General features: G+C 33.0%; 1 protein-coding gene across 2 annotated transcripts in view; it reads right to left on the bottom strand.

The window, feature by feature from the left end:
* Positions 1-13597, bottom strand: part of LOC149805704 (apoptosis-resistant E3 ubiquitin protein ligase 1-like) — a 109235-nt gene that overhangs the window by 52477 nt on the left and 43161 nt on the right. For both annotated transcript variants that reach the window (XM_089950364.1, XM_089950365.1), the window contains one exon: positions 8508-8722. In XM_089950364.1, coding sequence (XP_089806490.1) covers positions 8508-8722 — 215 coding nt within the window. The remainder of the gene's footprint in view (positions 1-8507; positions 8723-13597) is intronic.

Genomic DNA, 13597 nt, shown 5'->3' with positions numbered 1-13597 from the left:
TCATTTACAGCATTTCAGGATAAATTAGTTCAGTTTATTGAAGAAGAACTTCCAACAGACATTCTTCAAGTTAAAGACCTTCAAACAGAGGAAAGAAATATCACAGTGAAATAATAATAATAATAATAATAATAATAATAATAATAATAATAATAATAATAATATTAATAATAATAATAATAATAATAATAATAATAATAATAATAATAATAATATTTATAACCAGACACAGTCTTCAACTCGGACACCATAACTCTAGATTGGCACTCAAACACTTAAGCTATCCCTTTCTGTGATTAAAAAAGTTTGCAAGAAAAGGATTTGCAATGGTAATGTAGAAGGAAACACCAAAGATCTGCAGCAGATTTATATATTCTCATAATTTTCTTAAAATATCCTAAGATCCTAATATCTATCTCACTGACCTCAACCCCAACCCATACCCACCCATTCCCAAGAAAACCAGTTTAAACTCTAATCCTGTTTTTTTTTGTTCATGTGTGTAACAAACATTTTCCAAATGCATTCCAGTTATTTTTGCATCACATCTATTTGAGTGAAAACTTAAAATATCAGGTTACCATGACTACCATGAATAAGTAGCCTTAAACTAATATATAAGTTTCATCAAACTGCATAAAAATCTATGGACATAAAACTCTAGCAAGCGATACACAAGTTACCATATATACTCACTTATAGGTTGAGGCAAATAGCAAACAAAAATATCCTGATTGGCCATGACATAATGTGTTTGCAGATCAGGGTGCATGATGTTTGTTCCACTAATTACTCTAACAAACTGCAGAGATCCAAATCTGCCAGCATAGTATGAGATGGCAGATTTGGGTCTATGCAGTTTGCAGTTGGACTAGATTTATAAGCAAGTACATAGAGTTGTACATGATTGCTACAATTTATAACTCAGACTGCTAGACAAGCAGATTTTCCAGTCCTTCTCTTTAGAGCTATTTCCCTCCATTAGCACAAGGGAGTTTTGTCAAGTTCAATGCAAGCCATACAATTTAATGACATTTTTAGTGACGTCTTGACAAGTAAATGATTTATATTTCTTATCTAAATTGTATTTTGGTATGAGAAAAGGTGCATAAGACTTAAGTTTTATGATTATAAATTGTATTTAGCTAAAGGTTTTATCTATAATTCATAGTGTCTAGTATTTTACAAACATTTTGTTAAGAGTCATGTTTTGTTCATTGTGTACTGTACGCATCTGGTTAGGAATTCTTGATAAGGTATCGGGAAAATTTCAGTCTTATTAAGTACAAGAGGTGGTGAGGTGATTTTTTGGTTTTAAAAAATAACAAAGCAGAATATATATATAGAGGATGTTTGTTGTACTGAGTGAATAATGGATATATTTCATCGAGTGTGTGAAAATTTCAATAGTAACCTATAATGTTATTGATGTCTTTGGACCACATTGACAAATATTTTTCATAATTCAATCTATACTGATTGGATGAATATTAATTGGTCATATTTATAACACACTCTTACATATTAAAAGGCAAAGAACCACCTAAGTGTTTCTTGCAATGAACCCTTTACTGTGAAGCATTTTCTGATAGACTTTCAATCTCCAACCTATAAATAATCATTACTATAATACTAAGCACATAACGGAACTTTTCAGTAAATGTGTTTTGTATTCTAAATTTCTTGAAGGAAGTTATTATTTAGTGCAAAATATAAGCTTGAGTACAGCAAAATCTCTAGTGGGAGGTGAAGAATGGTTGTCCCAAAAGGTGATATTGATAAAAATCGTATGTGCTATAACTACCGCTACTGCAGTAAGTTTTATTATTACTATCATTATTATTAATGTGATATCAACACTGTGCACTGAAGAAATTATCTGGGTAATTATTCTACAGTTTAAGACCATCATAATAAATGCACACACACAATATAAAAAAATAATATCCACAGATGGATGGATGGATGGATGGATGGATGTACATATGTATGCACATACTAGTAGATTTTGATTCCTTTATCTATATAGGGAGTTCTCCACTTTGGAGGTGTATTTGTCTCTGCCAATACAATTTTGCTGAATAAAGCTAATGCATAATTCATTTCTGTGACTGATTTAAAGTATTATGTAGCAACAAAACATCTAAAACAAACGTATTCATAACTTCTAAGAAAATCATTATATTCAAGGTGGGTTTCAAAAGTTGCTTCTCTCCCACAAAGTATGCCAGGGTCCACAAATGTGTGCTCAGTCAAGTTGTCTACCCCAAATAAAATGTGTACTTATTAAAGCTTACTGTATGTAGTCGCTTAGAAGTTGAGTGCAACTGCAAACTGCATACTGCCCTGGCAGATCTGGGTCTATGCAGTTTGTTAGGACTAATTAGTTGAACAAAAAACATAGATCCTGATCTGCAGGCACATTATGCTATGGCTGATCAGGATCTTTGCTGTGTGCAGTTTGACTCAAATTATAAGTGAGTATGTATGTTATTAAGGAACATGTGGGTATTATGTGAAATCAGGTACTATCAATATAATAGCATTATTCTGTTTAATTGCACATTTCATGAACAGAGATAATGCATATAACTTATTCTGAAAGATTTTAGATTCCAAGGTACATTTTTTCACATGAATATGTAAGTTTTATTGATAATTTAAATGCATTCCATTTTACAAAATGACGGTATCCTGCTTATTTGGATTCCATTATTTAGTCTAAATGGATTACAGTAAAACCTGTCTTGAGAGACCACTGCTATGAGAGAAAACCTGTTTTGAGAGACCATGATCTCCATGCACAGATTTATTGATTACACAGTGTTATGACCAGTTATGGGAGATCACCTGTCTAGAGAGACCATTGTTTTGTGGCAGAAGAGGTGGTCATTCAAGACAGGTTTTGCTGTACCAAGATGACACAGAAGTCAACAATCTGAAATAAAGAATTCTTCTGATAACTATATTCCCTTATTCACTTTGTTTCTAATGAACCAAATAATGTTTTTATGACATTCTATGTCAAGCTTGTTACTGAAGCGGAAATAAAAAAAAGCCAAAAGAAAAGAATCCTAAAGTGAAATCCGTAAAGGGATTATGTGCTAAGCAAACCCATTGCAAAAGATTCTGATCTTTTAGAACAGAGCAGGGCTTTTAATTTGAAGAAAAACTAACTAAAGGTGCATTAGGATTAAAAAGCACTTTTATTCAAATAACACCTGTAACAAAAAGAATAACAGTAAAACCTATCTTGAAAGACCACCTGTCATGACAGTACCAGATTCTCAGTGCACTGATTTATTGATTATATAGTGTCATGACTTGTCATTAGGGGCCACCTGTCTTGAGAAAACATTCTTTTTGGAGGAACGAATGGTTTAGGTAGGAGCATCTGCATCGGATGTGGGAGGTGGAGTTACACCAAAGGCTATAAAAATGGTACTAACAGCTGCCTCACTAGGCATTCAGCATTAAGAGGTTAGTGTTAGTACTGGTCGGCCTGGTGTTCTGGATAATGTGAATGAATTAAATGAGCTACAAAGGTTAGAAACCATTAGCTTATATATCAAATATTCCCCAAAGTGCTGTGAATCCCTTTAAATTTGATGGGAATATATTTTTATGGACAAACCAGACAATGAATTCAAAGTCACAACAAAACATAAAACAAGCTGATATTCAAAAGCGATATCCACCCTCATCCCAATGTATGCTGTAGTAAAGTTTTTGTTGTTGTTTTAATACCGATGGTTTTGTTCTCTCTCTCTCTCTCTCTCTCTATCTATATATATATATATATAATCTCAGGAATTTTTTTTTTTGATATATAAATATTCAATCAGATAGATATGTTAATGCAAGATGAAAAACAATGAAAATTTATTGACTGTGATTTAATTTGCATAAAAGGTTTGCAAAAGCAAATGCTCTAAATAAAATATAATGACTATCTGATGTAATAAATGCAATTACTCATGGTCCGTATTCTTCTCTACTTCACAAACCACATATATCCATTTGTAATAAATGCAATTACTCATGGTCCGTATTCTTCTCTACTTCACAAACCACATATATCCATTTGTAATAAATACAATTACTCATGGTCTGTATCCTTCTCTACTTCACAAACCACATATATCCATTCGTAATAAATGCAATTACTCATGGTCTGTATTCTTCTTGACTTCACAAACCACATATATCCATTTGTAATAAATACAATCACTCACGGTCTGTATTCTTCTTGACTTCACAAACCACATTTATCCATTTGTAATAAATGCAATTACTCATGGTCTGTATCCTTCTCTACTTCACAAACCACATATATCCATTCGTAATAAATGCAATTACTCATGGTCTGTATTCTTCTTGACTTCACAAACCACATATATCCATTTGTAATAACGAGTACTTAAACTTTATGCGATCCAATTAAGCATGCAAAAATCTGAGAACATGAAAGTATTGAACTTCAAGGAAATAAATCGTTAATCACAGTACATGTATGTGCCCTTTTTCATGCATACATATTGTTGAATAACATAAGCATCTATTTATTAATGAACTTATCCAACATATGACCATGAAGGTGCATTATTATCCACAGTGAGATTCTGTTTCATTATCATTTTTTTGTTGATGTTCTAAAGACACTTTTAACACAGTTTCAGCTAAGTATATTATGTCAAAGACACATCAAGACAGACAACATGTCGCTGTCTTTGGCAGGTAAAGAATGAGTTCAATGCTGACATGAGCTGGCTTGGGCAGGTAAAGAATGAGTCCAATGCCGACATGAGCTGGCTTGGGCAGGTAAAGAATGAGTCCAATGCTGACATGAGCTGTCACTGGCAGGTAAAGAATGAGTCCAATGCTGACATGAGCTGGTTTGGTCAGGTAAAGAATGAGTCGAATGCTGACATGAGCTGGCTTGGGCAGGTAAAGAATGAGTTCAATGCTGACATGGGCAGGCTTGGGCAGATAAGGAATGAGTCCAATGTTGACATGGGCAGGTAAAGAATGAGTATAGTGCGACATGAGATGGTTTGGGCAGGTAAAGAATGAATCCAATACTGAGATGAGCTGTCTTTGGCAGGTAAAGAATGACTCCCATGCTGACATGAGATGGACTGGGCAGGTAAAGAATGAATCCAATGCTGACATGAGATGGCTTGGGCAGGTAAAGGATGAGTCCAATGCTGACATGAGCTGGCTCTGATGGTGCTGAATGAGTCTAACTCTCAATAAACTTAGCTACAATAGTACCTTGGCAGTAAGATACAACATTGTGAAAAATTTACCATGCACGATTCAAATATTAGTCATTTTATGAATAAAATCATGTTTAATCATTTTACGAAACAAATCACGTTTTCACAACATTTTTATTCTACTGATCATAAGTATTATTCATTATTCCACTGAAGAGCACATTATTATAACTGATTATATTTTTATACAATAACTTCAAAATAAATAATCAGCAAATCAGTCTCACTTTCTTGAAGCCATTTTAATTGTGTCCGTCTGAGGTAATACTTTCTCATGTGTTAACATATTCAAAAATAGTTGTTTTTCAGATCGATTGAGATCTTATCTGATACAACATCCCTACTTTCCACCTATTATTTAATTAAGTAATCACCTAAGAAAAATTCAAGTAATGAAAGTGTGATATGAATTCCTCCTTGAAGAATTTGCTGATATAAATCTTGAAGGTTCTCTGGTGGCTGGCACAATGGTATGATGACGTCTTCTTTAAATGAAAAGCAGTGAGTGAAAATTAAAATTAGTGCTAAACTTTCAGAAGACTTTTGTTAAACTGACTAAATACAGCTGTAGTATTAACATTTTTATTTTAAATATGTGCAAATAGGTGCAGGCATCAGCTTTGATTCAGATCTCCACATTTATGCTACATGTAAGAGGTAGGAACTTACCAAATCAACCCAATTACTGCAGTATGGATTTAGACTGTTCAGGAATGCACATAAATGACTGACATAACATTTTTAGAGAGATATATAAATCATTCTTTAATATTTTATAATGTCTTGTAATATTTTTGAAAAATAACAAATCAATGAAAAAAGGGACCCACAAACAAGTATTTTTAACCAAACCAACAAATCTGATACCCATAAATTTAGGTTAGAGTATCTGCTTTGGATACACGAGGTCATGGGTTCAATCCCCGGCTGAGTCATACCAAAGACTATAAAAATGGTGCTAACAGCTGCATCGCTAGGCACTCAGCATTAGCAGGTTAGTGTTAGGACTGGTTGGCCTGGTGTCAGGATAATGTGACTAGGTGGGACATGATGCTACATGCCTGTGGCATGTTGCCACAATGCTAGAAATCACTATAAATTGCCACACTGCAGACATTGTAGCGATATGACTGAAATTTTTTAAAAACTACATTAGAAATCCAAAACACACACATACATAAAAAAGTGGTAATATCGCAATATAACTTTAGGCTCATAAAATGGCCATCTCACTGTATTCATGATTTTAAGCACATAACACTGACCCTGATCATCCTGTGCATTTGTACAATTTATGTAATGAAAACACATTGTGTAGACCCTGCTCTGCTTATGCATTAGGTGTTTATCAACATAAATGGGTCTATGCTCTTTGCAAGTGGGAATGTATTATGAACAGTAAATATGATAACAGAGTGAATTACATGCTTTCAATGGAAGTCCTGTAGAAGTTTTTAGACAAAATTATGCTTAATTCTTGTCACAATTGTCAAGTTAATCTTGTGCAGCTAAATGTCAAACTTCTTGAAGTGTCTTCTTCTGAGTTTTGCACTACTCCATGTTGACCATCTCACTATGGTTCTGAGAATCAAAGTCTAGGGCATGCCACTTTCATCCAAAATGTCTAGTAGAATAAAAACATACACAAAATCTGACAGAGTGACCTGGAGTCCATAACCATAAACTTAAGGTTATAGAAACAGGATCAGCTCTCACAACTGAGAGCTGCTCTTATATAGAACATACATCATTTTCAACATGTGGTTACTTGTATACCAGTATTCTTATGTCAACAATCTTAACATGATCTTTTTAGTTTCTGTATTGATTAGTTGCAGACATCTGCATTGTAAATAAATCTAAATTTTCCTCAATTCATCCTGGGACTGCAATTCTTGAACATTCCATGCTAGAGAACATGATGAAGATTGATTGTGGGAAGGAATAGTGATGATAGCATGTGGGAATGAATCTAAATACATATCATGTTAGTCATTGAATTATCCTGCTGTTGGGAAAAATATCAACAAACAATAGCATCTGACATGCACAACCAGATTTGCTATGGGGGCTAATTCATAATAAGTGGGATTTAAAGAAAGCCTTTCATCATAAAATAGATTTATTCTCATGGTTTCATTCAAATCTTTACAACAAGCCCAGCCAGTCAAATAATAGCAATCATACTGAATACGCAAATTCATATTTCAAAACCTAACATGCTTTATATATATACATATATATATATATATACATATATATATACATATATATATATATATATATATATATATATATATATATATATATATATATATATATATATATATATATATATATACATATATACATATATATATATATATACATATATATATATATATATATATATATATACATATATATATATATATATATACATATATATATATATACATATATATATATATATATATATATATATATATATATATATATATATATATATATATATATATATATATATATATATATATATATATATATATATATATATATATATATATATATATATATATATGTATGTATGTATATAAGAACGAAAATCAGAATTTGCCCAGGTAATGGAACCACAGTAACCACGGCATGAAATGTGGACAGGAGAATGTCAGATGATGGTGATGATTCGTGTATCATATTCTTGCACTTTGCATTTTACTATATCTCATCCGAAAACCGTGTTTAATATGTTATTTCTGATGAGACTTTACGAAGGCTAAAGTAAACAAAAAAAATCTTAATACATTAAAAATGAAATTTTAAAACAGATTACAAATATGAGAAATCTGCATCTGTTTTTGCAAGACAATATTTGATTATTTACATTTTTTTATTTCATAATCAAGTGTTATCTTTGTTAAAGACTGTAGATGTGGTAATTCAGGGCAGATAATAAAATGCCTGAAGCTAAAAGAATATATTACAAACACAAGCCACATTGACCACACTCTGGATAAATTAAACTAGCATGGAATAATTTTATGAAACATAATTGCATCTGTTCATAAATCAATCTTACAGTTGTTAATTTGAATTCTGAAACAGAAGCAATTAGAACAGCATGACTGACCAAAAGAACTGACTCCTCTAAAGCTAAGAGGGTATGGAATCTGAAAGAAAGTCAATGCATTTCCAGTCTTGGATGAATTCGTCATGGGAAAGTCAACATTATTTCTGCCAAGGACTCACCTTGACAGTGAAGGTCATTGTTCTGCCAACAACTTGCGGTTCCTCCCAGTCCCATGTTACAGCTGTATATTGTGTAATGTCGTATCGGCCTGAGAATAGATTCAGGAAACTTTTCTTCCCAGTGTGGTACAGCGTTGCTGGCTGGATTTGGTTTGGTTGGCGAGTAACAATCATGATACCAATGGACACTCCTGTCACTAGGACTATCATTCCAACTGAAATAATACATGATTCAAATGTAAATACTTCATTGTTATAGTGTGTTTGTGTTCATGCATAATGTATGGCACAAAACTGTAATGAACGTAGACCCAGATTGTTTGTATGTATCGTGTACTATGATGGACCTTTGTGTAATGTGGTCCTTTTAAAACACAGGTATGGTCATGAATCACAATCTGGGGATGAAAATACCGTATATACTCGCACACAATTCGAGTCAAATTGCAAACAACAAAGATCCGGGTCAACCATATCATAATGTGCCCTCAGATCAGGGTCTATGTTGTTTGTTCTACTGATTATTCCTAAGAAGTTGCACAAAACAAGATTTGCCAGCATATAATGTATATATGGTACTTCTGATACAAAACCTAACTCAGAATAATAAGGGATCACTGTACTTAAAAATTCCAGCTAATGGCACAATGTACACACAAAAATACAAAAGCTTTAAAAAAAATGCTCTTCAGAAATTTTTTGAAAAAGCTGAAAAATAAATTCTACAGTGAAATGTCAGTTTATGTAAAGTAGGCAGGTTCCTGGAGACTTGATATGATCTGCCAGCAAATTCATAAATGGTAGATCTGGTCAATGTTGTTCACAGTTAGGGCCATGTTTTACACAATCAAATATGGCATGTCGCTGTTCCAGATTGATGACACCTTGTAATCCACACTCAACAGGCAATGGCTTATATTAAAAATTAATTGATTATATTAAAAATAGGTCACTGTTTCACAATGAGAATCCAGCACCGTGCGATATAAAATCACAATAAACTAAAATCTTATTTTTCGATAATCACAGTGTGGCAATGCTAATTACATACACATAACACTTTTAATTATCTTCCGATGATTCACACTGCTTTCCAAACATTAGAATTCTTAAAATGGTATGCCCAGCAGGAAATACCAAATGGATTTTAGATTCACATTTATTAACCACCAACTGTTCTCAGAGAATGGTAAGAAAATAAAAATGGAAATCAGTGCATAAATAATCAGTCATGATAACATAAATACAAAAAAATATGATGCTTGGTTCCCTTTTATACAAACAGCTTGAGTAAGAAATAAATTTACAATCTCAGCAGGAACCCACGCAAATGCATTATACTGGATACTAAATTACCAAAGCGGACAGATTTAAATGCATTTGAATCATTAGATATACAGAACAATGATTTTTATTTACAGTGACATGTAAATACAATACATAAAAATACAAAACACTAACGAAAAGTAGCACCCAGCTTCCAACAATGTATGCATGCATACATACATACATGCATACATACGTACATACATACATGCATACAGATACATACATACATACATTGATACATGCATGCATGCATCCATGCATCCATACATACATACATACATACTTTTTAAGAAACCCACCAAACTTAAATGCCATGGTCAAATTAATTGTTTCTCATGCATAATAAGTGATCAGACCACTAATTCATTTCCCACAGAACTTGATGTCAAGATAATAACAAAATAAAGAGTAATTCATTTCTTAGGTTGGTATCCAGTCAGGCATGTTTTTGCTCATTAAGGTTGGTATCCAGTTAGAGGCATGTTTTTGTAAGGTTATAAAAATGGTTTTCAGCTTTCAGATACAGGTGTTTCAGAGCATTTATTTTGAACCTCAAGCTCCTAAATGTGGATTCAATGTTAAAGGCTGCACATAACAACATAGGCTTGCATTACTAAGAGTCCATATGCTATTTTTTCAGTATGGCATTAAATACAATATATCAAATAAAAGTAAATATTTTTGTTGTCAACTAAAGTACATTGAATAATTAGTTGTCTGATACATATAACGAACATCAAATTTGCACATTATTGTGTACAGACAACCTTAGACACCAAGTATGCGCTACACAATTTAGGCCCTATTCTAAGCCTTAAATATTTTCAGGATGTTTTTTATGTTTTCTAATTTCATGGTGTATTTTTGTTGTTGTAATAATATCAAAATATATGTTTTTTATGTTATAGGTGTTGTCTAATGCTGTAAAGCACTTAAAGGTTTGGCGCATACAAAGCCCTCATTATTATATATACATGTGTATATGTTCATGCTTTATAGATGTAGATAACTGAATACATGCAGGAATTTAAATAGTTTGTCTCATGTTTTTCTTAATTCCCTTGTATGTCTGCCACACACATGTGCATGCATGGACATTGTGCAATAAGCTGTACATGTATACATTATACAACCCAATTTTCATTAATTTCTGGTACAAAGATATTTCGGATGTCTAAAATGTTCTTAGAGTTCTTGTTTTCGTGAATCATGCATTAAGAAGTGCTTATGGCAGCTAAAAGGTTGTTTGCTTTGCTTTGACACGTGAGAAGTTTATCAATGTGGGGGTCTACATCCAAAACTGGACAGTAGATCTGACCAGACTCAACTGATATTAACTCCCCTTGATGCAGAAATAATATAAGTAGTGAAAGCTATAATCCTATCTGTACAAGACAGATACTGCACTCACATTTTTAAACTCAGATCATATTAAAATCAATTTACAATGTCAAATATGACAAAAGTAGAGAGGAAAACAAAAGGTTATTTAATAAGAGACACTTTTCATTTCAAACCAGGAAATATTTCTCATTGTGTGTGTTACTAGTGAGAAAAACGTAGAGCAGGATGTCACAAACACAATATTAAAAACTTTTGGAGGAAAGCATATTCTTGTTAACAAAATAAATTCAGATTTTGCTACTGACAAAGAATTTTAACATCTTTAAAGTTTTTCAGGCTGACTAACACCCAAGATTTATCTGTAAGCTGATCTATACCTCAGAACAAAGGGAGGTAAATAGAAATTCATCCTCATTCAATCTTACAAAAATGACTTGGCATTCAATCTGCATGTACTTATTCATGAAGAAAAGTAACATGACCCAAAAGAACCAATATAATATGAATACAAAAAAATTCATCCAAAATACAGCTGACTTGATATTGCATAAAAGATAATTTATTCTGAGAAACAAGGCCCTTCACACAGTTCCTAACTGTAATTTAAAAGTTGCAAAATACATTTAAAGTTCAGACAGATGGTCAAGGGGAGATAACCAATCCAATCCACTCCAAATAATACAAAATTCGATTAAGTCATTTAGAAAGCACCATGCAACATGACATGATAAATTTTAGATTATACATGCATGTGAATGAAAAGGTAAAAAATTCATAAATTTCATGTTAGGTCCAGTGAAGAGCATGTACAGGAAAGCTTTAGCAAAGGTTTCAGATGAAATAAGAAAAGTGAATTTGTTAAGTTGTAGAGCTACAGGGGTCATATAGTTTCAGTTTAACCTGTGTCTGCCTGAATTAATTGAGAAATGATCCAAAGTACTGGAATTTCTCTTAAATCAATTAATGACACACTGAAAGGAATGCCGAGATGCACATATAGTTGTCATGGATAAACATGCCACCCCCACCCTTATAGGATAAAACCACTATATCATTTATCAATGGATTTAGTTTTGGGTCCTGAAATACAGGTGTTTTGTAGCATTTATTTTGAGCCTCATGCTCCTAAACTATAATAATAATAATAATAATAATAATAATAATAATAATAATAACAGTACATAATTTGGGATTAACTGGTCTGCACCTGCATGTAATAACAGCCTCTCACTAGGAATCCATATTTTAGTCCATCTGTAGGAAATCAAATAAAGGAGATGAAAATAAAAGTAACTATTTTGTTGTCAACTATAGTACATAGATTGAAGTTCTTTTGTGTCATGTTCTTTTGGGTCATGTTACATTTCTTCATGAATAAGTACATGCAAATTGAATGCTAAGTCATTTTTGAAATGTATAATAGAAAACAAATCAAATCCATTTACCAGCCAATGGGTGAATTTAAAAATATTTACTACTCTATTTTTAATTCCCCCACCAGAAGACTGGTCCTCTGGCTACAAAATAAAGAGGTGTGTGTTTGATTTGAACTTTTTAACGTAGCTTTAACAATTTTTCAGTCATATCGCTACAATGTCATCAGTGTGGCAGTTTATAGTGATGTCTAGCACTGGGACATCATGCCGCAGACATGTAGCATAATGTCCCACCCAGTCACATTATCCTGACAACAGGCCAACCAGTCCTAACACTAACCTCTTAATGCTGAGCGCCAAGTGAGGCAGCTGTTAGTACCATTTTTGTAAGTCTTTGGTATGACTCGGCCGGGGATCGAACCCACGACCTCCCGCATCCGAGACGGAAGCTCTAACCACTAGGCCACAAAATAAAGAGGTAAAAAATGTACAGTACAAAGTATAAAAAAACCAATGACTGCTTCAAGAGCACTGAAATCTAATCAGGTCCTCTACATATATGCATATGAAAATGTGTCTAATCACCTCCTCTACATATATGCATATGAAAATGTGTCTAATCATGTGTCATATGTCTACACTGCATAGTTTCTGCTCATTCATCCTAATGATCTGCAACTGCAGTAGGGACATAAAAAAACTGACAAAACTTACAGCAATTTTTTTTATAATACCTTAAACTAATCTATCATCTTCTCTGTCCTCCATTCCAAGGTACCTTCATCTTTTATTTATCCATGTAAATAAAAGTCCCAACACTGAAGATCATAGAGTGAATCATGAAGCCATATCATCCCTATACACACCGATCATCATCCCATCCACCTTTACCAGATGTCTGCAGGGGCTTCAATTAGATATAAAGTTGGAGGGTGAGGGACCAAAGTAGGCAGGGGCGATGGTTAGAGGACTTCCCCAATGGGGATTAGGGTTTTGTTTTTAAAGCAGCTGGGTGTAATGTAAAAGTAGCCGGGTAAATCA

The sequence above is a fragment of the Sinohyriopsis cumingii genome, chromosome 2 (assembly GCF_028554795.1).
Source record: "Sinohyriopsis cumingii isolate HCF-2022 chromosome 2, ASM2855479v2, whole genome shotgun sequence".
Lineage (NCBI taxonomy): Eukaryota > Metazoa > Mollusca > Bivalvia > Unionida > Unionidae > Sinohyriopsis > Sinohyriopsis cumingii.
This window is presented reverse-complemented; position numbering and strand designations above follow the sequence as displayed.